This window comes from Gadus chalcogrammus, chromosome 15 (assembly GCF_026213295.1).
Source record: "Gadus chalcogrammus isolate NIFS_2021 chromosome 15, NIFS_Gcha_1.0, whole genome shotgun sequence".
In the NCBI taxonomy this organism is placed as follows: domain Eukaryota; kingdom Metazoa; phylum Chordata; class Actinopteri; order Gadiformes; family Gadidae; genus Gadus; species Gadus chalcogrammus.
Window position 1 is genome coordinate 12595441 of NC_079426.1, and position 24846 is coordinate 12620286.

The window sequence follows — 24846 nt, forward strand, 5'->3', positions numbered from 1 at the left end:
GCAGTGTGTTTAAATTTAAACCATAACATTTTTTGTGAGTGCTTCAAGTATCATATCTCAGATTTCTTTTTAAAGCTCATGAGCTGTAAAAAGCATGGAAGAAAATGAGTCACAAACTCATGAGCAGTAATTACCCTTCCCCTACAGGCTTATGAGATTCATCATTATACAATGTTAAATTCTGCTTTCCCTGGGGTGGTGCAAAAGCAGACATTGAACAGGTCCACTGGTCTGTTCAAGTCCCAGCAAGATGCCTTACCTTCCCGCTGAAGGCCAAAGAAACGAATGAAGAGGAACTATAATCCAAAACAAAGACTGAATAGAGTGCAGTGGAGCAACGTCAGCATTTTTAATCCTTTTTTAAACGTTTGAATCAAGGTGTTGTTTCGCAGCGATGAATCACCATCAGACAAATGTTCATTGTTCCATCATCAGTTACTTAATTAATAATTAAAAATAATTTAATAATTTATCTACATTTCTATTTTTCGGACTTTTATATATGATAAAAATTAGCTTAAGGTTTATATTTATATATTTTATAGTTTAAATGCATAGACTATAAGTCTCCATAGGCGGTATACAATTAGTTTACGCATTAAACCTAAAATGCCAATGTACTACAAACCACCGAACTACAACACCCACAATGCCCAATCCCCGGATGTTGCGATTGTAATTTCCGCGGGTTTCTTGAACCGAAGAAATGAGGAACTAGTGAAATAATGTGAGTTATAATCAACAACAACAACAACAACGACATCACAACTATCAAATGATAGTTTAATGAGTTGTATCAATGTGCTCTAATATGTCTAAAGACGAGACGAGGTTCACTGTCAACTTAAACTGCTTGGTTTGTTAACAATAGTGTTAACTTTATCAGACGACCTGGTGTAGACAAGGTGTACCAAATGGAAGGTAACGTCACTCCTAAAGCAGACAGGACGGTGTCGCTCACACCTTTACATTCAACTAAATCAACCCCAACTGAAGTCACAAGTGAAAAGGTAAGCAATCGGACAATTTAGTGACCTGTCAGCCATGTGTTATACTAATTCTATGTTTTTATGTCTGCAAATCATCTTCCGCCAATTGTTACGTGACGTTACGAAGCAAAACCGTCTATGATTTTGCTTTGCAAACAAAAGTCTCCCTCCATATAATAACTGTTGATCGTTTTAATATATTGTTTTGGATTATATTGTGTTTTTTTTTCTTCAAAATATGTATTTACTGTAGTCATTTGTGCCGTGCTTATTAAAATGTTTTTTTGTATAACGTTGCTGCCATGTTTGATTTACACTGTCCTTTTTTGCTGCTGTCACACCGGAATGTCCTTGCCTTATTTATGTTACCCTCATTTGGTACACCCTGTTCTAACTAAGATATTCTGGCATGGTCAACAGCCCCGTCAAAATCTCAGTGCATCACTGAAGGCTAGACTGAGTAGATCGAGGCGCTCATTCACCACACCCTCCTCTGTGGCCAAACGGCTTTGTGTTGACGTTGACGATGAGGAGAATGATGGACTGCAAGTCGTGGCAGATCCCAGTGTGATCGTAACCAAAACACCGGGACACCGGTATGTTGCCGAAAAGAAGATTCAAGTTCAGTCACGGACCTCGGGTGGTCTTTCTGAAGCCGAGTTGGCGCCACCCTTGCCAGCAGGCCGGCAGACCATGAAAGAGCGGCTCAGGAGAGAGCTGAGGGTGAAGATGGACGACCTGCGCAGACTGAACATGGTGAAGGTGTACAGAAGCAAGGTAGACCCCGTGCTCCAGCTCTATTATACAATTACAATTATTTGTTTTCGTTTAGCCAAAGCGACTCATATTACTCAAGGATGCTTGTAACTTGCGGATGATCAAATTGGTTTAGGAAGGAACCGTGAACCAGGTGACTGTTTTAACCATGACACTATCCTGCCCCTAATCTTATAACACACTAATTTGTTATCGTTGGGCAGGGCAGTTTAGTTAGCAGTCTATGGTGTTGTACTACCAGTATCCACAGCCCAACCTATCTTATCCTCGAGCCAGATTCCCTAACCCTTACCCGTCCTTTAATGACATGAATCTGAATTCACTGTAAGTCACTTATGATATCATAGTCTGCTAAAAGACTTACTACAAATGCGGTTTATTAAGTTGTTTGCGTCTTGACGCTTTACAGAACGACTTGGCCCATCTCCAGGCGTTGATCGATAAGTGGCGTGGATGTTCCCAGGCTGCACTGTACCAGCTCCAGACAGACCTGCCTCTAGACGGACGTAAAGCCAGCCTGGCTCAGCTTATAGACCACTTTGGTCTGGAGGACAAGATACTGCACTTTGACCGCTTAGAAGATGAATTTACAGATTAAACATGCTTATATATATTTATTATTAAAATCCAAACCAATACAACATGACAGTTTCGGGAACCTGTTGCTTTAACTGTTTCGTTTTGTCTGTATTAATAAATTATTTTCCCAATTCTACCATGTGTCATGCATCCTGTGTTTTCATTGTGTGTGTTCTGAAACTAATTGAGCGTGGGAAAGTTCTTCATCCTGGAGACCTCCAACTGTTCCCGGAGCAGGGCCAGTTCCTGGGCCTGGGTTCTGGCAAGGTGCTTCAAGTTCTTCAGCTGAACGATCTCTTGGTAGAGCTCTGCCTCCCGCTCCACGCCCTGGTCGGCCTCCACGGCTACAGACACAACACAGAGGGTTCATTATTCACCAGACCAGAGCCGGCACATTTGATCCGCTTTGGTTTTGTCATTGAAGCAGCCACAGGGGCACTGAAAGCAATGGTATGCAGGAAATGTGTGTACAAGTAGTATTAAGTGTGAATGTTCAAGTCACATCAAGATCTGTTGAATATCATATGAAACTGAAGATATGAATAATGGATAGGAAACTGCAGTGTATTTGAAAAAAACGTAATTGCATCTTATATTATGCATAACAAGAACACAGGTGCCATGTGTCCTGAAGTATATTAATGTTGAAGTTATTGAGAACTCAGGACAACAGCTTTAGTGTGTGGAGCAGTCACCATCAACTGTGAATGTTTCAAACTAAATAAAACATCTAATTGAACCCCATTATTACTTCATTTACTTACTACTTAACTAATTTATTAATCAATGGATGACTTGATTGATCCTCGGTGCAGGGGTCGCCAACCTTTTTGTACCTGAGAGCTACTTCATGGGTACTGAGTCATACGAAGAGCACCCAGTTTGATACACTCTTCTGAAATAACAAATTTGCTCAGTTTGCCTTTAGTTATATATTATTAATATTGATTAATGATAATCATCTATGTGAAGACACTGATCATGTTAATGATTTCTCCCAATAATTATCAACAATGACTTAAAAAAGTTGGGAAAGAGTTGTTCAAGAATGAGTTGTGCTATTTTCAGAACAGGCCTGCGGGCCCCTCATGTGGTCCTTGTGGGCGCTCTGGTGCCCGCGGGCACTGTGTTGGTGACCCCTGCTGTGGTGTATCATTTCTCTCTGCTCATGATGATAGAAAAACAAAGTACATAAATTCTTAAATATTTTACTTGATTGAATTGTAGTGTGGCTTCCCTTGTTAAGAGCTCTAATAATAACGCTGATTGGTTGATACTGTACCTGTGGAGTCATAAATATGGCTCCTCTCAGATACAGCCACCTCCATCTCCGCCAACTCCTGGTCCAACACAGCAATCTGCTCCGCTTTGATCGCTGCCCGCATGGACACCTGTCTGATCTTCTCCTGAGGACTCTGTCGAAAGACATTAATAACATTCTGTTATGAAACATGCTGATACCTGAAACAATATATATATGTATAACCATATTTGGTTTGGGAAGATTTCACCACATATCAAGGTAACATATGTCTTGTTACCTTGTCATCAAAGGCGGTGTGCTTCTCCAGACTAGAACCCTGGTCCACCATTTCAAGATCCATCTGGTTTAAATACTGTAGGGAGAAAATACACACCTTTATTCGGCTTGTACCTCTACTATTTTTAACGTGGCCTTTTTTTCAACTGCAGACTGACTATTCTGCCAAAAGAATATGAGTACAATAAAACATGCATGATTAAAAAAGGACGCATAGATGATATCTTTCATGTCTATGAGTCCCATCTGAAGTGACCTCCTGCTGTTCCTTGGACAGGTGCAGCTTCTGGATGTCCCTGGTCTGCATATCGTAGTGCTCCGTCTGCATCTGGATCCTCCGCTGCTCCCACTCCAGCTGGATGATGCCCTTCCGGAAGTCCTTGCACTCCACCATGGTGGCGATCTTCTGCCCCCCCAGCGTCTGAGGGTCCAGGAGGGGTTCACATTCAACTGGAGGACACTGAATGCTGACGGACGCTGTTACCATATACTTTCCAGGACTCCAGCAGACACATTTATCCAAATATATTGAAAGTGAATTTTTGATACATGCCATTAGAGAGCAGGTAGGGCCTTTTAGATCAAGCCTACAAGTACCTACAAGTTAGACTGGCTACGGTGGGGCTATATCCCATCAGAACGTCAGCCAAAAAACAGCCTTATTAGGATATGTTTTCAAGCCATCGATGCGTCATTTAAAAAATTAACGGTCTTTCGTTTGCTGGAAATACGTGTGGATTCAGTCTGTGCCGTTGCTACAGAGACAATGGCCAGACGTTTCACCGTTCATTCGTTGTCTACGCTTCGTACACTGAGAAGATACCTCTTGATACGCCAATTGAGTAATATGTTTATCTAAAAATAAACACGACATTTGCCTTGCAATAAATCTGTATTATCTACCAACTGCATCGGAGGGGTATTTGTGTGTGTGTGTGTGTGTCTGTGTGTGTGTCTCTGTGTTAGTTATGCAGCATCCTTGATTTGTTTCTCTTTCCAGTCACCTCTTCCAATACACTTATAAGGCTGTGCGTTTGTGTGTGTGTGTGTGTGTGTGTGTGTGTGTGTGTGCGCGTGTGTGCGCGCGTGTGTGTGTGCGAGCGTGCACTTCCTCTCAGGATGACTCAACGGTGAGTCATGTGCCTCAGCTTCGTCATGTGACCCTGTGGTGTGTGCAGACCTTTATGTTGGCGCTGAGGTCCTCCACCACGCTGCGGTGGTGCATCACAGAGTCCCTGTGGTCGGGGATGCAGAGGGCAGGGCTGACCTCCACCTCCACCTGGCCCTGCCTCAGCAGCACCTGCACCAGGAGGTCCAGCTGGAAGCGCACCTTCTGCTCCCGCAGGCTGAGGAGGAAGGGGAGAGCTGCTGCATCTCATTCACACGATGCTAAGGGAAAGACGTTGCATAGTGCAACAAAATAGCACTCGCAAATTAACTTAACATTACTAAATACTAAGTACGTTTTATTTAATACATGACATAAAGGAGCCGGTTGGCATTAAGGCGTCTCGCTCAAGGACGCCTACAGGGAGACTGTGGGGATTGGGGTTTGATCACAGAACCTTTCAGCTAGGAGTCGAACACCTTAATCAATTTATAGTAAAATGCATTTTTACATGGTTCTGTACGTGTTTGGGAATCATGCTGCATGCAGTTTGCTTTAAATACACAGCTTATCATTTATCATTTCACAATCTGGAAAAAGTAATGCACGCCCTCATTACACCACGGCTGGATTACTGCAACTCCCTTTACCTAGGACTCCCTCAATCACTCATCTCTCGCCTTCAGCTGGTCCAGAACTCCGCAGCAAGGCTGCTGACTGGATCCAAAAAGCGGGATCATATAACCCCCATCCTAGCATCCCTCCACTGGTTGCCCATCTAGCACAGAATTCATTTTAAAACCCTACTTATGGTTTTTTAAAGCCCTAAATGGCCTGGCCCCGCCCTATATCACAGCTCCCAGGTCCCTTAGATCATGTAGTATGGGCCTCCTGCACGTTCCACACACTAGATTAAAACAGAGGGACAGGGCTTTTGCTGTGGCTGCCCCCCGCCTTTGGAACGAACTGCCGCCTTCAATTAGAGACGCTCCTTCCGTCACCATTTTTAAATCTAGGCTCAAAACACACCTCTTCTCCCTGGCCTTTCCTCCCCTTTTGTGATATGTTGTTTATTTATATGTTTTTTCATGTACTGTCTATGTATGAGGTACGTGTTCTTTTATATGCCTTTTTGCACCATGTACGGCACTTTGGCCAGTGAAAACTGGTTTTAAATGTGCCTTATAAATAAATTGTACTTACTTACTTATTTACATCTTGCACAGTGGTAATAGGATTTTCAAACACATGTATTTTTATCCCATTTATATTCCTATTCCACTTTATTCAGATACTGGAACCCCTTGATGGAGTCCGTGTTTTATCAATAACACATTATCATACCCGTTGATTTCATCCATGAGAGTTTTGATCTCATGTTTTGCTGTCTCTTCTTCATCAGTCCGCTTCTGGAGAAAGGCCTGCATCTCGGCCAGGGTCAGGGCCTTCACCTTCACCTGGGGTCAGACACATTGAGGTGGTATCTCTAGCTTGCCCAGCTCCTATCATTGTCCCATCACCTCAGCAAGTACAGATTCATCTGGGTTGTTTATTGTTGGCTAGGACTCGACTTTAACACATTTTTGTCTTATTCCATTACACCGCAGTTCCAGGAATAGAACGAATGATTTATTTTTATATCACCCTTTAAACAGCAGACCTTTCATTTCAAAACCCCAGAAGCCCCAAATTACCCAGAAAAAGACTCATGTTCTGTAAATATTTAGTATCAATAAGCTGAAATCGTATACCTGCAATAAACATTCTTATGTAACACCTGCTTCTCCCAAATGCACACCATGCGAGATGAAATCGAACGGAAAAACACACGCAATGCGACGCTACCTGCTGTTCGCCCTCCACCTTGGCCCTGCGGACCAGACAGAAGCGCTCCCAGACGGTCGGCTCCAGGCCTGCGGGGGTGTTCTCCGGGGAGTCCAGCTCCTCCATGGCCTGCAGCATCTGGCCCAGGCCGTCGCTGGCAGCCCCGCCCAGCGAGAAGCGCTTATTAAAAGGCTTGTTGTCCGCTTGGTCCCTCATCCTCTGGACTCTGGAGGGGGGAGGGAAACGGGACGAGACTAGAGCCGGATCTCACTGAATCTGCCTCTATCGCTGGGCACCTCTGGGTTTATATAACTGATTAAAATATGAATATGATGAATACAAATTAAACATTGTCATTCATGTCCCCTCCTTAATCCAAAAGACAACTTATTTATTGAAAATATATTTATTTTCTTCTCATTTTTGGCAATATCCGACACTGTGGATTGCTAATAATTGACTAACAAGTTACTGAGCATGACTAACCTGGGTCTGTGCTTGAACAGCTTATAGAGATGATCCACCACATGTGCTTGAACATCGAAGAACTGCTTCCTAAACCCTTTGTCCAGAAGCTTATCGGAGACGTCAACAGATTACTCACCCATGCTTAACCAAAATACATTTACGATATGGCTTTTTATGTGCATTTTTTGGGGTTCTCTGACGCCACTCACTCTGTCCTCAGCCACCACGTTGTCATAGGCCTTTCGACAGAGCTCCACACCCTCGCTCACATTCCTCAGTTCCTCCACGATTGCGTTCTGCACATGGGAATAAGCAGCTCTTAGACCTCCAGTGAAAGTTGAATGAGAGAGAGTGCTAATTGCAATGATAAAAGGTGAAGGTTTGGCGTGCCACGCCAAGTTTGTTCTTGCCCTTGAGATGTGAGCAAGCCTTTAATAGGAATCGGTTGGAAGATCCTACCCAATTAAAAATCGGATCTGTGAGAAGCGGTCGTAAATAAGTTTTGTGACGCGGCATGACTGTGATAGGCAGCATTATTAGGGTTATATAAACAGCCTTACCTTGTCTGCCCTCCTCCTCTCCATGCTGAGCACCAGCTCTCTCTCCCGGTTCCTTATCTCTTCCTCTATCAACATGGAGTACACCAGGTGGGCTATCTTCAGCTCCTCCTAATAAAACCATTTCAAACGTAGATGCTTTGATCCAAACCGTCTTACAAAACCGTTGGTGGCCCCATTGGGAATAAACCTCCTAACCCTGGCACTGTTAATGCCTTGCTCTACCTATGCCTTGTGTAAAAGTTATCTCACCTGGTATATAACCGTCTCTGATTTCAATTTCCTCTCGAACAGTTTGGCCAAGACTTCATCAAACCCTTGTGTTGACTCCAATATGGACGCCTGCATTTTTTTCATTTCACTTTCCAGTGTCTGTGATGATATGGAAACATAGATGAAATGTCTCATTGAAGTGGCCGGAGCCAGCAGTTCTGATAATAGGTTGATAGGACCATGTGTGATTGTATGAAATACCTTCTTGTATTTGTCCTGCTCTTCACTGAGATCCTTGGCCTTCTTCTCATAGTCTTTGTAGATCTTCTTCTCCTCGTCGCTCCACTGCAGCTCCGGTTTGCTCACAGCAAACTCAGGCTGAATAACTTCCTACAGGTGTGGGGAATATTAGAGGACTGGGATTTGCTCTGTTTGTTCTGGTTCTCTCTGTCCAGCGGTCATTTTTGACTAAAATCTTCGTTAGGACGTGAAGGTTTGTTTTGTTGAGCGAGCTCTGAAGGGAAGTGTAAATTGATTGTCTTTTTTATTTGCTTCCGGAAATGTGTACATCTTTTCTAAAACATTTTTAATTTCTCATTTTTTGTAATTGCAGAGTTAGTTAGTCTAATAGCCAGATAAGAATGGTCATCTATAAAGTAAAACCATTAGACAAAAGTAAGCAAAAACACTTGACAAAAAATGCAAAACTAATTTAAAAAAAGTAGAACAACATCATGAAACCAATGTTGGATGGAATTTTACCAACCTTCTTCAAGATGTCTTCTTTCTTGACTTGAATGGCCCCTCCCATCATGTCCCCCAGCCCTCTGTCTCTGGAGTTATCTCCCTGGGAGGACAACAACACATCCATCATGTCACCCATCAAATACACTCATACAAATGTTACATCTGAAAATGGTTGCAACACAAGTCTGTAAAGTTGTTATGCAGTGGCAGAAGATGACTTGCTGGGACATGGGTCCCACCAAGTCATCTTCTGCCACTAATCATTTGCCGGGCTTTAGACTTTTTAACACTTTCCCACCTTTTACATTTAAAAACATACATTGTCAAATATCTATAGCTTATAAGTAAGCAAACTCAGGCATCATGGCAACCCACAAAACACGATTAAACGAAAAAGCAGCCGTCGTAATTACTGCAGAGCAGGAATTCAAAGGTGGGGGGGGGATAAATATATAAAAGATTGGGTGGCAGGAATGAAAGTAAGACCACATTTAGTGTTGCATACCTTGGCAGCCAAAAGCATTTGTTCCTCCAGTTTTTTCTTCTCCTCCTCAATCTTCTTTTGCTGCGGGGTGAGGTACTTTTCTACTGTTATCTGAGGTGGGGGAGGGAGGGTGTGAGGTTATCAATATGGTGCATATCAGTTTGGTTTGTTTTAGCTTGACGCTATGGCATAGCATCGATCGCATTAGCTTTTTAAAAGAAGATCACACTCATTCACTCACCTGCCCACCCACACTACTGTTTATATAACAGCCCCTCAATAGAATAAACAGAACAGTGAAGTCAAGTTTCATGAGTTGTCTCCCTTCCTAACAAGGCCTCTAATGAGACACTATCTCCATGATGGAGTGAATAAACAGAACAGTGAAGTCAAGTTTCATGAGTTGTCTCCATTCCTAACAAGGCCTCTAATGAGACACTATCTCCATGATGGAGTGTCCCTGGAGCTCCAGTGGAGGGGCGGCCTACCTCTGAGTCCTCCACAGTGAGGGCCCTCTCTGGCTGCTCGCTGTCCCCAAGGGTTGGCTCCCACAGCTCCTGGTTGGCCTCCAAATCCCCCATGATCTCCGCCATGCGCCGGTTCTTCTCCCGGACACGGCTCATCTCCTGCTCCTTTTGCTTGCGCACGCCGTCGAACTCGCCGTTGAACGCCTTCTTGACTTTGCAGATCACATCCTAAGGGGAAGTCAGGTCACTTTTCATTTAGAAAGCCCTTATTTCAGTTCTCTACAGGGCTTCAAGGAAAACGTCCCCCCAAACCCAGAGGGAGGAAACCGAGAGAGGGAACACAGAAGTGGCATCCCTTCTTCCCGGGAATGAATGATTAAGTTTAACTACTTTAGTCTTACAGTCGCTTCAAAACAAAGCAACTAAGGTGGATTCAGATAATTGTCATTAAGGAGCTGGTAGAGGTTCAAGCATCTGGCTCAAAGATGTCTACAGGTAGACTGCAGACATTAGGGATTGAACCGAGAACCTTCTGGTAGCCTAACTGCTAGATCCTGCCTGAATTAAATGGTTAGATGCCGGCAGGACATGTACGGAATATCTAATATTGTTTTATTTACCCTAACCACTTCTCGACTGCTCGCCAAGGCTCTACGATGTCAGCTCATAAAACATAGGCAACAGTACAAACATAAAATACTAACCATGTATGTTTTTAATTATCTGTTCACTTCAGTGGATGCTTACTGTTATATCTGATGTTTTTCTTGTGTGATGCCGTCATCCAACTAAACAATAAGCAGCAAATCAATCCTAACATCGTTTTATTACACCTAAGAACCGGTGGGATGGATCTAGAAAGTGTACCAAGGCTCCCAGACCTGGAGCAGAGTTATCTGGTTGATCTTCTGCTCTGTGACGTGCAGGTTGAACTGATCGTAGAGGTGGGGGTTCGAGCAGCCGAGCTGGCCCGCGAAGCTCCCGGTCAGAGCTGCGGCCTGGACGTCGTATCCCCCCCCCTCTCCCTCCTCTCCCTCCTCTCCCTCCTCTCCTCCGCTGGGCCTCCTGTGCGGGACGTCCTGCTGGGTCTGCAGGTTTCAGGGGGAGGGTGAGAGAAGGCTGTCTTGAATGATTGGAATTGGAAAAACGACCCTGTCGTTTGGAAAAACGACCCTGTGGCTTTAAATATAGAAGTAATTGCAGTGCAATGCAGGGTCAATGGTAAGCCTCTTGTCTTTGGAGGCCAAAGAGATGGTGTACTGGGCCCAAATAGCTCTGGGCCTTTCTCAAGCATTTAAAACGTTGTGGCCTTTCATAGGTCATAGGTTCAGACCCAATGTTTGTTTTTAAAGTTTTACACAACATTCCGTTCATAAAGTTGTTTATGACATCTTGATTGGCTTAGCCACGAAACTCACATCCAAGTGATTAAAGTGGAACAACCGGAGACATCAAATGTAATTGCCTTGTTGCGTCTATGCAGAAAACAAACACAAGCCAAACTATTGCTGAGGCTGTATGTTGGTCATACCAGGGCACTGCCATGGATCAACGCAGGCTGCCATTCTGCATTGCATATAAAAACAGCAAACATCTGGATTAATTTCTACCAAATCAGCACATGTGGCTGTGGAGCATTTGCTGGCATCCAAACCCTCAGACTCTGTGTTCTTGTTAAACTGAAACTTTGTGTGTGTGTGTGTGTGTGTGTGTGTGTGTGTGTGTGTGTGTGTGTGTGTGTGTGTGTGTGTGTGTGTGTGTGTGTGTGTGTGTGTGTGTGTGTGTGTGTGTGTGTGTGTGTGTGTGTGTGCCTGTGCGTGTGCGTGTGTGTGCGTGTGTGCGTTTGCATGTGCGTGCGCACGCTGCTTACAATGCGGTTGGCCGTCTCTATGGCTCTGATACTTTCCACCCTGAGGAGATCGTCCAGTTCTTTCTCTGTTCGCTCCTTCATCGGATAGTTCTTCACTTCAAGGACAGAATGGAAGCCCTGTGGTATTGAATTGCATTTCTTTAAAAACCTTTAATATGATGGATAAATCAGCCTATAACCCAGCCTGGCCGTTGGCTGTACCAACTGGTAGGCTGATCCATACATCATACATCCGGGTTGACAATCTCCCTTGTGATGTAGCTGGAGGGTAGATTTATTAAATGGCTTGTAATTGTTGATCAATATCCCACATGGTGATAAAATATAGGGGTCCTATATTAATAATTATAATTCAAACACTCTTATTTAATTTTTCTACTTTAAGTGGTAGGCACGTTATGATCGGTTAACGACTTGGCTCCTCCTACCTTGATGGCCTTTCCTTTCACCTTCATGGAGTCCCAGCAGTCTCTTTTGAGGAGTTCACGCAGGTAGCTTTTGGCCAGGTTCCCCATTTCTATCTCTTCCCTCACCTTAAATACCGGGAAACACACCAACATAGAGATTACTCTTCCCATCTCTACACACACACAACAAAAGGGTGACTAGGTGTGGCATGAGTACAAGGCTGGGCTCCGGGCCTCGATTTCATTACTCACCTTATATCAAGTCAAAATAAGTTAAGTTCGTACTCTTATCTTTTAATCACAGACGGGAAATTGGAAAAATAACAACATAACAGTACGACATAACAGATTCCCATATCCCCCTCTACACACAAAGACAAACACACACAGAAGCAAACAGAAGCACACAGACACACAAGGAAGCACACAGACACACACGGACACACACAGAAGCCGACATGGTGAGTAAGCGCATGACTCATAGACATCTGTTGTGTGGCGTTACCGTGGCGACCTCCCGCTCTCCGTCGACCTCTAACCTCCTCTGCTCGCCCACGTCCAAGTTGAACTCGTGCCCGTCCAGACGCCAGATATCTGGGAGCTCCTCGTTCGCCCGCATCCTCTCCCCACTCTGGACAGAGGTCAGTCCAGACTACCGTTACTCCAATTCGTCGGAAGATGATTAATCACGGAACACGACCAAAAAAGCTTTGAGAGACGCTTATCCACGTAGGGATCAGTGAAAGCAACACCCAATGTATGTTTTTAGTCTGCTTTTATAGTTATAACTATAAGGCCTGCATGGTTCTTATAACATTCATATTTCAGGAAATGAGAGAACAGTAGGTGAACTATGATGAACCTTCAAGGTGACTCAGCGCGAAGCTGTGCAAATAACTTTGCAGCCACAAACAATTTACCTTCTGTTTTTAATTTGAACGCTGTTTGTGAGGTGCTAAGGAATGTGTTGGAAAAAGCTGTGAGTCTAAATCTAACCCTTTGTATTCATGTGTTATGGGTTGGGTTGGAGCTGCGTGTTTGGTTCACTATTGTGATGAGACCGCTGCCCTCATTTGAAGTTTCTAAGCGTTTTAACTGAACATCAAACAAAAATCTCTAATTCAATCCACTCACAGTGTCAAGCAATTGTTTTATGCCTTTTCTTATTTCTTCCTTTTTCTCGGAATACCGTTGCTGCTCCGCCTCCAAAACCTATGAGACACAAACAGAAACATCCATGCTTATAGGTTAGAAACTCCATACAGTAGCCTAGTCTAGATGGTATAAATCAAACGTCTTATCTATCATCACTCCCTGCACAGAGATACGCGCGGTAGGCAAACACACCTGTGCGCTACACACACACGGAGCTCCTACATCACAGAAATGTAGACAAACGATTAGCGCCCAGCTGGAAGGCGTGTAGTGGCACAGGAGGGTGATTTAACAGACTGCTTGTTTCCCATGTGGGTGCTAACTAACATGTAGGAAACCCACTACATGGGGAGTGTCACCTCTGTGTATTGTTATCAGAACTGATTGTTGCACAGCAGTGAGTTTCCAGATTTTCATCTTGATCTGTAGGCATTCGCCACGCCGCTGTGTTTTCTACTTGATTGATGACCGATTCATGATCTCGGGAGATATCAAAGTATTCCACATCATCGAAGGAATGCGCCCACAGCGAAACAGCTCGTATTTTTCGGCTCAAATGTGTGTGCCCAAGCGTGGATCAACACTCATACGTGCACATACTCTCACATTCACTCACTCACACAAACATACAAACTCACAGACAGACACGCACAAGTGCATTTGACCATGAAGATACAACCCAGAAATTGCAAGAATCATGAGAGAGACACACACATACAAACACACACACACATGTATCTGATAATCGTGGGGACATTCCACCCGGTCCTCATAAATACCACAACCGTTTATATGTTTTTAACACTCACCGCCTCTTCTCTGGTTTCCAGCCAGGTGGGGTCAAAGGTCAAATTGGGGTCCCCCTCGTCCAGCTCTGGTGACATCTCCGTGGCGTCACTGACCTCACTGACCTAGAAAAAACAGGAGCCACTTGGAGTTAGACAAGACAGTATGAATACGATGAATTACAATGTAAATTGTACTTAGACACACGCAACCACACACACACACACACACACACACACACACACACACACACACACACACACACACACACACACACACACACACACACACACACACACACACACACACACACACACACACACACACACACACACACACACACACACACAGCTGTTGAACAGGTGGAGGCTCTGCATGAAATCCGAAACATATTTCTAGGGACGGTGCGAGAAGAGGAGGGAGGAGGTTTGAATGTTCCAGACTTTACTACAGTATTATGAATATAATTAGATGGCTGCTTCAAGTGGTTCAACAGGACAAGACACAGTGTTTTGGTGAAGTATATACACACTCAGAAACCTGGATTACCGTCATATAGTTGGGATAGCTTAAGGCAGGGCCGTGGTCATGTCTAGTGTTTGCTTGACTTCACCCTCGTCTTGGCACAGTGTTGAGCACAAGGAGATAACATTTCACTGATTAATTCGTAAAGTATGAATGTGATGCATGATAACCTGACATCAATGACACACATTTTTTGAGAATGTACTTATTAATGCAGATACTTGTATATTAAGGGATTCATCTACATAGGTTTACAGACATTAACAGCTGACTTTGCGGTGGCATTGAATGGTTACCTCCTCTGTCCCTGGGCGTGGGGAGCCTAAAGGAGGCAAGGACCCTTGGGGGCCCTCAGTCATGGCCCCCAGCGCGGCATTCTCTACTTTCAGGACGTTCTCCAATTGCCGAGCGGCACTTTGGCAGTAATATGTGGCTTCTCCGGCCTCTGAGCTGCCAGACGTTTCAGTTCTGAAATACAAAAATACATTGCATCCGGTGACAACGTATACATTTCATTTTATTCTTCAAGCATGTTTTAGTCACTACAGTAGTAGTAGCAATAAATATAATTAATTGTATAATTGTGTGTTTTTATTGATTGCTACTATTCCTGCCTGCAGTATTTTAAGTCATTGATATGCATGATGTTTTTATTATATAAGATACTATTTCATTATTTTGGCATGTGTCCAAAACAATTAAAGTATTTTCTCTAAACATACAGAGAGCCCGCCCTAGAAGCCACCCTTGTGGTGAACTAATCCATGATTATATGGTGTGTTATCATTCCTGCTGCTACAGTCCATTGGATTTCCTTTGTGGATTTTTACATTCCATTGAAAATACTTCGCAAAATTGGAACCTTGAATCGCTGATGAAACTTCTCATTCAGAAGTGTAAAAACAATTGGACACACTAAAAATGCTGGAGTTTCCAATAAAGTTGACACTATTTTGGGGATCAAATATCATAACAAAAGACTTTCATGGATTTCATGTGAAAGGCCATTTACATGATGAGAGTCTGCGCTGACTTTGCCCGACATTGCCATGGGCGCGCCCGCACCCTCTGCTGGTGAGGTGCGGTATAGCATCTGCTCAACTCTTAAAATAAAATCAATCTCCTCACCTCAGCCTAGTGCAGACAAGGGAACCGTCCCCCAAGCCTGCAGTGACTAGCGTCTGGCCGTCGGCAGAGAAGGAGAGGCCACCAGCGCCTCCCAGGCGACACGAGTGACACTCTATCTCAGCGTACCTATCCTGTTTAGAAGACCAGAAATAAACCAGCTTTGCAAACACATACATTAATATGAAACACACCCTGCTGACACACACTGTCACATTTATTATATTCACAAGTCGGTCACTGACAGTTGAACTGGTGGGGCAAGACTTCAAAACTGCTAGGGTAAGGGCTGCCCTACCCATGCAAACAATGTGTGCAAACTGGTCATTTGAGGACACTTTGCATAACAGCAGCCACTGCTCCCATTTAAAAATGATAGATTAAATCACAAAAGGCCATTATATAAAGCAGCAGAGTGATTCATAACGGCACCAACATGGCAGTTTGTCTGCTTCCACACAGCAGGAGTGTGTCCAGACAACAGGAAGTCATCAACCTGTCCCTACCAGAGCGGCGGTGGTGCGCAGTCGCAGCAGGCCGTCCCTTCCCACCGACGCCAGCCAGGAGCCGTGAGGGGACAGGGCCAGGAGGCTGGGCCCCAGAGGATGACCCTCCACTTCCTCCTCCGGCCCCAGCTGGCACACCGTTGGCCCGGGAACACCGCCTGCATCCTGCCAGATAAGGAGCAGCCAATGGGACTGAGGTTACCACATCAGCGGCACGCCAGATTTGAATCAAGACGGTTTGCCAAGCGCCTATGTACTGTTTGCCAACGGGTCGTCCCTTGGGTACCCAGAGCCAAGGCTTTGACTTAGAGAATCTCCTTTTGATTCTGTGTTGTTGTTTTTTACATTATCGGCCCGGATTTCCCCGACCACCTCAACTTTAACAACACACTTATGCTTAGTGTGAGGTAGATACATTGAAAAACATGTGCAAAGTGCAGCCTGGCGCTTTTATAAATAATGATATTCGGTCAGATTACCCTCTAAATGTTCCCAACTGTTTAAAGCTTTCCAATAATTACAAGAAAGCAGAAACATAAACAATCCAAATAATAATCAATAAACCAACCGTAGTACAACAACTTATAACTCCTAAATAAATATTATCCTCCTGTAAATACTCCCATGCATTCTACTCTTGTCTCTTTTAGTACCTCAGTGAAACTAATAAAGCGACGACACATCAGTCATGAGAGAAGCCGCAGCGCCACAAACACAAACGACGGCAAACCGCAGAGACCAACGGCTATCATGTGGCAACAGAGGGGCGTGTTGTTGTAAAACCCCACCTGGGGCACTTTAAATCTCTGCAAAGTCTTGAGCTCCTCGCAGCACGCAAAGATCTCCCCGACGCCCAGCACGCATGACTGGAGTGCACGTGGCGCCTCATACGTGCTCGCCTGGAAAGTGTTTGCAGATAGACGGCCGTGTGCGTCCGCGCAACTTGGACCTGCCGTTTGGGGAACAGGAGCACAACGTGGACGACTCGCTGGTCAAAAATGCAAACCCGTTCCAACTCTTCTTTTGTGCCTCTCTTTCACCAGCCCGACCTTAGCACAACTAAACCGGCATTTATCTTTTGTTGGAGGGACAAAGAAAGATCCTTCGCGGGTGATTGTGTCAACAACATTTCCATTCAGTTGGTCCGATGATTATGATCGAGCATGCCATTTGTTAGTATGAGCCTAGTCATCGGCAGCACAACTATTACTCTGATAATAACCAAATGGACATTGAGCCGAGTAGTGATAACAAATCAGTAACGTTAGTAACGATAGACAGAGAGGTGGGCTGGTGTCCTCAGGTGGAATACTGAAAGCTCCTCAGAGAGAGGAGAGAGCAGGTGGAAAAGACTTTCCTCCTCCTCCTCCTCCCCCTCCGTTCTTGGGGTCCTTGGGGTCCGGGGCACAGCGCTAGAACCTGCACCGCTCAGACCTCTCTTGTGTTGGGTGGACAGGGATAGAACGGGCCTGCCGGGAGCGACTGAAACAGCAGGGAAGTAAACTGTGTTAACAATGCTGGTGGGAATGGAATCGAGGGTCAGGGTTTTGGACTCCCACGGTCTTGTACCATCTGTATACATCCATACCTGTAAGCACTGAGTAGGGTACCCTTACCCCCTAACTGCAAATTAAAATAAAATTGCTCAGTGACATGAAAGACAAACTTAAAAGGGTTACCAAAGAGGGAGCTAGACCCATCATTTATGTCTGGGTAATTTATATTGGTAACAGACCAGACAAAGAAAATAAGAGGGAATTTGTTAGTGACCCCGTGTATGGCCTCTACCTGTGTATCCTATGACCGCAAATGTTTTCGACGGTTTGGCGTCCAGTAGGAAGATGTGGGAATCGGACGCACAGACAAGAATGTTTCCTCCTTCGTCAAAACTGTTACACAAAGCAATAGGAACACAAACACACAATCATATCACACCAACATATGTACTGATGTATTGTATATATCTATTTGATTATTGATAGGTTTTATTATGTTTGTTTTATACACATTTTTGAATGTCCATCACTTTTTAAATGTTTTATTACTGTGTTGCGGTAACGTAAGCCACATTTCCTTACCAGTACATCTTACATTTCTTAACTTAACAAAAGTGAACATATAACATCTAACAGCTACACATCTGTATCCGTTCGCCATGCATGAGAGGACATGAACACATGTGTGAAACCTCAGACCATGTGTGAATGCAAGTGTGTGTCTGTGTGTGCGTGATGGAGGGCGGTATGTACACCAGGCAGTCCACGGGGCCTGCGGTACAGATGGATCTTGAGGACGAGGCGCGTCGCCCCGCGCTGCTCAGATCAACAAACAACAGGTGGCCTGAGAGGGTTCCAATCGCAGCGTAGTGGAAGCAGGACAACAGGCTAGACAGGAGACCTAAACACACACACACACACACACCACACACACACACACAACACACACAACACACACACACCCAACACACACACGCACACACACACACACAGGGGCATCATATGTATAGCTAGGCTATGTGCAAGTGAGGCGTTTCGCTTAACGCAACAAATAAATAAAGGTTTCAATATAAGTTATTTGAAGGTAATTTGTTTAGAATTAAGTTTTGTTGTGTGCCACAAGTGTGACTAACCGAGACATATCTCAGACATGTACGCACAACAAAAACGAGGGGAGGGAATGATGATATACTATGAAGAAAGATGACTTAATGAATGAAGAAAGAAGTGCATGGGTTTGGTTAATTGTGATTCTGTCAATGACGACATATACGACTCTGTCACAATAATCAAACCCTCTGTCAAGTCTCTAAACGGAATTGGCCAAAATGTAGGGACGTGATGAATCAGACCTGGGTTCGAAGGGATAGTGACCCTGTCAGATCGCCCTCAGTAGGACCACTGCTGCAGTTCACCACACTCCCTCACTGACTGCAGACACCATGATCACACACACATATCAACATACTACAGGACTGCATCTAAATACCAGTATGTATATTTCTCTGCATATCTATATATCTTCAGGTTTTTTATTGCCTTGCCTCTACTTTTGGGTATTATATTGTTAATGAAGTTTGTTTCATCATTATAATAATTATTGTCCTTTCTAGACATTCAATTGTTATTAATTTAAAACATGTCTGGGATCCAATTAGATGAACCGGAATCTAAAAGCATGTTTTAGTCAATCAATCCCAGGACACCATTTTTGCTTGTCCTCTTACTGAACTCTCTCACCACAAACCGTATCCTGGCCCATGGAAGCTGCAGCTGCAAAGCTCCAGTGAGGACATCCAGGATGTTTTCCATCGAACCGGCTTGAGCGGTTGGTGTCCTGTAGATCTGCCCCTGGAGGAGGGTTAATCCAATGTTAACGTTTGACCAACCCCCACAAATCCTGAAATTTGATTATGTTGTAGTTAAACACATACAAGATTGTATATACATAAATTTAGATATTCATTTTTGTATGTTGTTCCTGTATTTCTGAAAAATATTTATTTGGTGACTAAACATTGTGGCCATAAACTATGTTACAGAATACACCTTTTGATGAAAAGTGCTGGTTCTCAGGACAACCAACCTGATCTCAAGCTTACCGAGCTTGAGGACCATAGTAGGGAATTTGTAGTCAGGGGAAAAGACAAACGGTCCTGATGGCCTCCTCCACTTCAAAGCGTCCTGGGCCTGGATCTCAACTCTGGTACCCGTTTACCCTCAAGCAGTGCAGGAGACGATCCTGAAATAGACAAAGGCAACTGGGTGCCACTTCAATGGCACTCATGAGGCCCACTATTCATTTCAAAGTGACCCTACAGTGAATTCAGATACAAGTATTGGGGAGTAGGTAGAGGGTGAGGGGCGTCTTGCCTAAAGATTCCTAAATTAGGTTTGTGGACATCATTATCTTTTGGCTGGGAGTCGAACACCCTTACCACTACACCTTTCCTACCCCTCAATGTATTTTCAGAGGCATTCTATTGCAAATAGGATCTTCAATCCCAAAACACAGGACATAGTATAGTCAATTTAAATTGACATGGCGAACTATACTATATTGTTCAGAAATGGGAAAGGGAAATACTATTAATTACCTTTCCTGCAACATACAAGCCATCACTGTGAAGAGCCAAACTCTGGAACCCACCATCTTTGAGTTCAGGGTTTGCATCAGGAGCTGAAGTAACGACATAAAAATAAAACATGACTGTGTTCTTCAACAGCAGGTGTATCGATGCACCTGATCAACGTTATCGCCTTATTGGTTAGTTGGGTGAATAAACTTCTAGAAACTGTGGAAAACATGACAACTCAATCCATTAGTTAGCACCCAGGTAGCATTTACAATGCATTTCCATTGAGTCGCCATGTTTTCCCTTAAAGATTATAGAAGGTTTCCCACCCGACCAACCAATAGGCCTGCTATGACACAGACTTATTTCCAGGGGCGGGGGGTACCTGTGGGGTTGTACAGGATGCGGACAGAAGGGGCGTCCGGGTTGGCCAGCAGCAGGTACCCCTCCTGACAGCCTACGTAGAGCTCAGCGGCGGGGGTCCAGCATGCGGCCAGTGGGGTCAGTCTGGGGGTCCTACGCTCCTGTGGCATAGGCAAATAAACAAATAGCCTCGTCACTCATCACCGAAAACCCTGGACGATGACAACAAACGGCAAAATTCTCAAATGAAACAAGCTGATTATATTTAAGTAACCTTCAAATAACATTGACTTTTACACAAAAGGCAAAATATTGGAAGGCCTCAAAATTGGATTGAAACCACAACAACAACAACAACATCAAAATGAATCATTATTTTCCCTTTATTATCCATATAATCTATTACTAGGGTTCAGAGCGACGAGCGAGCTACCAGAAAGCCGTCTGCCCTGACTCCTTTTAGGCCGGCTATAGCAGACGCTGGCATCTGAGGGCCCCAGTAGGTGAGCCTGCCGTTCACAATGTGTGAGGGCGGGCCTTCTCTCTCGATCAGGGAGCCATCGGCTGCTGGGAGATGAAGTTCTCTGGAAGACAACCAAACAAAGTTTAATGATAATAGTTAATATTTCACAATCCAACGGCTATACTGCCAAAGCTCTAGCAACACCGTTAAACTGCAACATTTGAGGGTTATGACTCTGTTCATGTTGTCACATCTCAAGAGTTATGTATTTGATTGTTTCTTTCATCGCTTCCTGTTATACTTTGTTGTTCTCACATCTCTCGATTTAGATACTTCACTTCCTGCCCTTGTTTTTTGCCACCTCTGTGATTGTCCACCAATGCTGTGGTTAGTTTCACCTGTTAAACCTGTCCGGGGGGGGGGGGGGATTGGGGGGAGTTGGCTTCGGCTGGGGATTACCCCCAACCTCGGATTTGGTGTTGGGGGTATAGGGGAGCATGCCATTTGTTAGTATGAGCCTAGTCATTGGCTGCACAACCTATTACTCTGATAACCAAATGGACATTGAGCAGAGTAGGGATAACTCTCTGCTCAATTACATTGAGTATTCAGTGTAAGAGGTTCAGCCAGCTATCTCCACACGCACTAGAGGAGTTCTCCTAGCTGGCAACCACCCAGGCCATATAATAATCAAACAGTAACAATGAACCATTCTTTCATCACCACCCTTTGCCCTTTGTCTAAAGGAGCCCAATAAAGGTCAACTAGGTGGTGTGCAGCCGGGACTTCACGTCACAAACTACTCCTGTTTTCTACCAGCTGCAATTGAGTCCTTTTGACAGTTTTTACACCAGCCTAGTCTGCATGTTTCCCTCCAAGTGACAGTTCGCCTTTGTTCCTCATGTCAAATGTCCCATCTTTTTTTCTTCTAGAGTTTAGTGTTCCTGTTGTTTTTATATCCCTGCTAGTTTTCCTGATTACACCTTTGTCTTCTCATGCTGGATTTGTTTGCCTGATCGCCTGAATGATTCCCCGTCTGTGGGAGTGTGAGGATGATGGCCGGTTTAGGCAGCCTCTGGCCCAGTTGGATAGGACTCTGGGGCTGGGTGCGGCTGCACACCTGTTAAACCAGCCAGTGGTTAAACCAGCCATCGCCACATGCACTCTAGGAATTCTCTGAGATGGCAACAAGCTATGTATCATGATCAAACTTTTACAATAAACCGGTTTATCACTCCCAACCTGCATCCATTGTCTGGAGGAGCCCAATAGAAGTCACCTAGGCGGTGTGTAGCCAAGACTTTGATACACCGGTGTCCACTTTGGGGCCTCTCCAGACTGCTGGGGACCCAGAACGACTCTTCAGGGACACACAGCAGCTTCCCTTTTTCCCAACAGCGCAGTGGAGCCCAGAAGAGGTTGGGGGAGGAAGCACAGCGACCACAGGCAAATGTCTGTGGATAGCCTTCCCTGGAGTCAGCCTGAAGCAGTCCACATGTCAGGGTGTGGGTGTTTCCCTGTTGTTTCCTCCTGTGTTGATTACTGTTCCCTCCCCTAATGTATCTCAGCTGTTCCTCGTTGTGTTGTTATTTAAGCCCTCGTCTTTCCTTTGTTCCTTGTGCTGTCATTGTGATTGTTTGTGGTTGTTAGTCCTGCGTGTTCCGTGTTCCCTGTCGTCTCCCGAGTTCCCTGTAGTCTCCCGAGTTCCGAGTTGTCTCCCGAGTTCCCTGATTCCTGTGCCTTAGCCTTTAGGTCTGAATAAAGTGCAGTTTTCCCTGAAACCGTCTGCGTCTGGGTCCTACCTGCCTGCCTGCACCCGCAGCTCCATAACACCACACCTCTGTCAGCAAGGACAGTATCCAAAGAAGGCCCCATGCTCCATGAGGGAGATAGGGTAGAGGGTGGCCCTACCACAGGCTGTGTCCGGCCCTCCGAGGATCTACCACTCTAGCCCAGCTGAACCTTGACCCAGCCCGTCAAGACAGCCCTGCCACCCCCTCGTCCGTTGAACCTTCAGCAAGGCAAGGTGGCATCCCAGGCCTCCAGTCTCCAGGAAGGAGGGGGAGGTTGGGATGGCGGGTCACAGTGGAGGGTGTAGGGACATATGGTTGGGAGCTTTTATTTTTAGGTATGATAACCCTGTGGTACTGATGTAAAAATAATTTGGAGGGAATTAAGCCAGCCCACTCCACATACTAGAAGAGTTCTCCCAGATGGCAACAACAGCAGGCCATGTCTAATTTTCAAACCTTTAGAATAAACCGGCCTTTAAACATCACTACCCTGCGTCCTTTGTCTGGAGGAGCCAAAATAAAGGTCACCTAGGTGGAGTGTGGCGGGTATCAGCGACTTTGCTACACAAACCTTTTCTCAAGTAAGGACTACTCTTGCTTTCTACCAGCTGTTGTGGAAATTGAGACAACTTGCTAGAGTTGTCCCCAGCCCTTACACATATGAATTATGAATTATTATGAATATCATTTATTATTAAACCTAGGGGCACCAAGCAACTATAGTGGGGGCCAAGGCCTCATGCTCTAGTTAGTCTACAGGTTGGCTGTGAACCTTGGAGATTAGACCAAGTAGCCTTAGAACAGCAGTCAAATATAGCCATCCCCTATCCTCCCACTAAACATACTACCTTTTCATCAGGATGTGATGTGTATCGCTCTTCTCGATGTTCCACACTGTGAGGGTTTTTGAACCCAGAGCACATATCTGCTGCCAATTCATTGGGTTGAAAACCAAATAAATTACATCTTTTCCAGCTTGTGGTTGAGTACAGATTATCTCTGCGTTTTCCCAGTTCCTGCAGAAGAGTTGTCAATAAGATTTAGTACAGATTATATTTCTGATCTTATTGTTCTGTGGAATAAATATTAATGTTCATAATTTACCACACTGTGATGGTATGATCTGGCAGAGAGGAATAGCAGCATAAGTATGGACCGACATCGCTCAACGCCAGAGAAGTATAGTCAAGCGTTGCTGTGCCTGATGGTAAAATCAGAAAAGTATTTTTATAATCAATGAGATTGCATTGAACAGACAGACAGATGTACTTCCTAAATCACAGAATGGAAGTTACTGAGGAAGTAGGCAGGACAGTATAATGATTTAAAAAGAGATTAAACTAAAAATATATCACAATACACTTCCAAGATTACTAGAAATATATTAACAATAATTAGATAAAGAGAATAATTTAACGTTATGGCCTAACATTGTGAGAGTTGAGGTACAATATTGAGTTGTTCATTACTGATTTATAAATAATGCTACTACCTTTCAGCTCATGTTTTAACTTGAGTTCAGGATAGCTGAGCACGAATATTGAAGGGTTCAGCCTCTGCTCAGAGACAGCCAAAACCCTAGAAGTCCCACTGGCTGTGAATGCACCGATGCCTTTGCCAGGGCTTTGGAGGACAGTTCTCTTTTTGGAGTCAATGTTAAGGAAAACGATGTGGTTTCCACACGTATAACATGCTGTTATCGTGTCAATGAACACCACTCTTTGCTTTGCAAACCCCTGTGCCCACCTGGGGAGAGAAAACAACCCAAATTAAGTCATTGTTCATGTATTTTAATGAAGTTCCTTTTGAGAGACTAAAATAACTAGTACTACGAATATTATCAATGATGACAAAGTAGCTATTCCTTTATAATGACGAGGCTACATTACCCATACATTCACAAATAATAATTTGAACAGTCAATCTTTCAATGTACCTGACTTCTAGACTCCCAATCTCATCCATTTCAACTGAAAATGAAAATGACGTTTTCTGTATGCAGCGAGAGAGTAATTTGGTATCCTTGAC

At 44.4% G+C, this 24846-nt stretch overlaps 2 protein-coding genes across 3 annotated transcripts; one reads left to right on the top strand and one right to left on the bottom strand.

The window, feature by feature from the left end:
- Window positions 1–623: 623 nt before the first annotated feature.
- Window positions 624–2479, top strand: sfr1 (SWI5-dependent homologous recombination repair protein 1). Of its 2 annotated transcripts, XM_056610181.1 has the most exons (4): window positions 624–727; window positions 887–1010; window positions 1410–1766; window positions 2176–2479. In XM_056610181.1, the coding sequence occupies exons 2-4, from the start codon at window positions 915–917 to the stop codon at window positions 2362–2364; spliced, it is 642 nt and encodes a 213-aa protein (XP_056466156.1). In that variant the 5' UTR covers window positions 624–727; window positions 887–914; the 3' UTR covers window positions 2365–2479. The 2 variants fall into 2 exon arrangements, with proteins under 2 accessions (XP_056466156.1, XP_056466155.1); XM_056610180.1 differs by having other exon boundaries at window positions 654–1010.
- On the bottom strand, window positions 2332–24826 carry cfap43 (cilia and flagella associated protein 43). The gene is made up of 35 exons (XM_056609953.1): window positions 24755–24826; window positions 24311–24564; window positions 23923–24019; window positions 23667–23834; window positions 20996–21146; window positions 20585–20723; window positions 20221–20303; window positions 19834–19865; window positions 17916–18016; window positions 17547–17609; window positions 16916–17076; window positions 16128–16292; window positions 15625–15755; window positions 14793–14964; window positions 13995–14096; window positions 13165–13242; window positions 12536–12661; window positions 12052–12156; window positions 11624–11740; window positions 10635–10841; window positions 9775–9981; window positions 9308–9397; window positions 8822–8902; window positions 8317–8445; window positions 8095–8214; window positions 7846–7953; window positions 7495–7581; window positions 7304–7392; window positions 6839–7043; window positions 6338–6450; window positions 5066–5231; window positions 4142–4306; window positions 3887–3961; window positions 3628–3760; window positions 2332–2689 (listed from the first exon to the last, which is right to left on the bottom strand). The coding sequence occupies exons 1-35, from the start codon at window positions 24781–24783 to the stop codon at window positions 2526–2528; spliced, it is 4413 nt and encodes a 1470-aa protein (XP_056465928.1). The 5' UTR covers window positions 24784–24826; the 3' UTR covers window positions 2332–2525.
- Window positions 24827–24846: the final 20 nt, after the last annotated feature.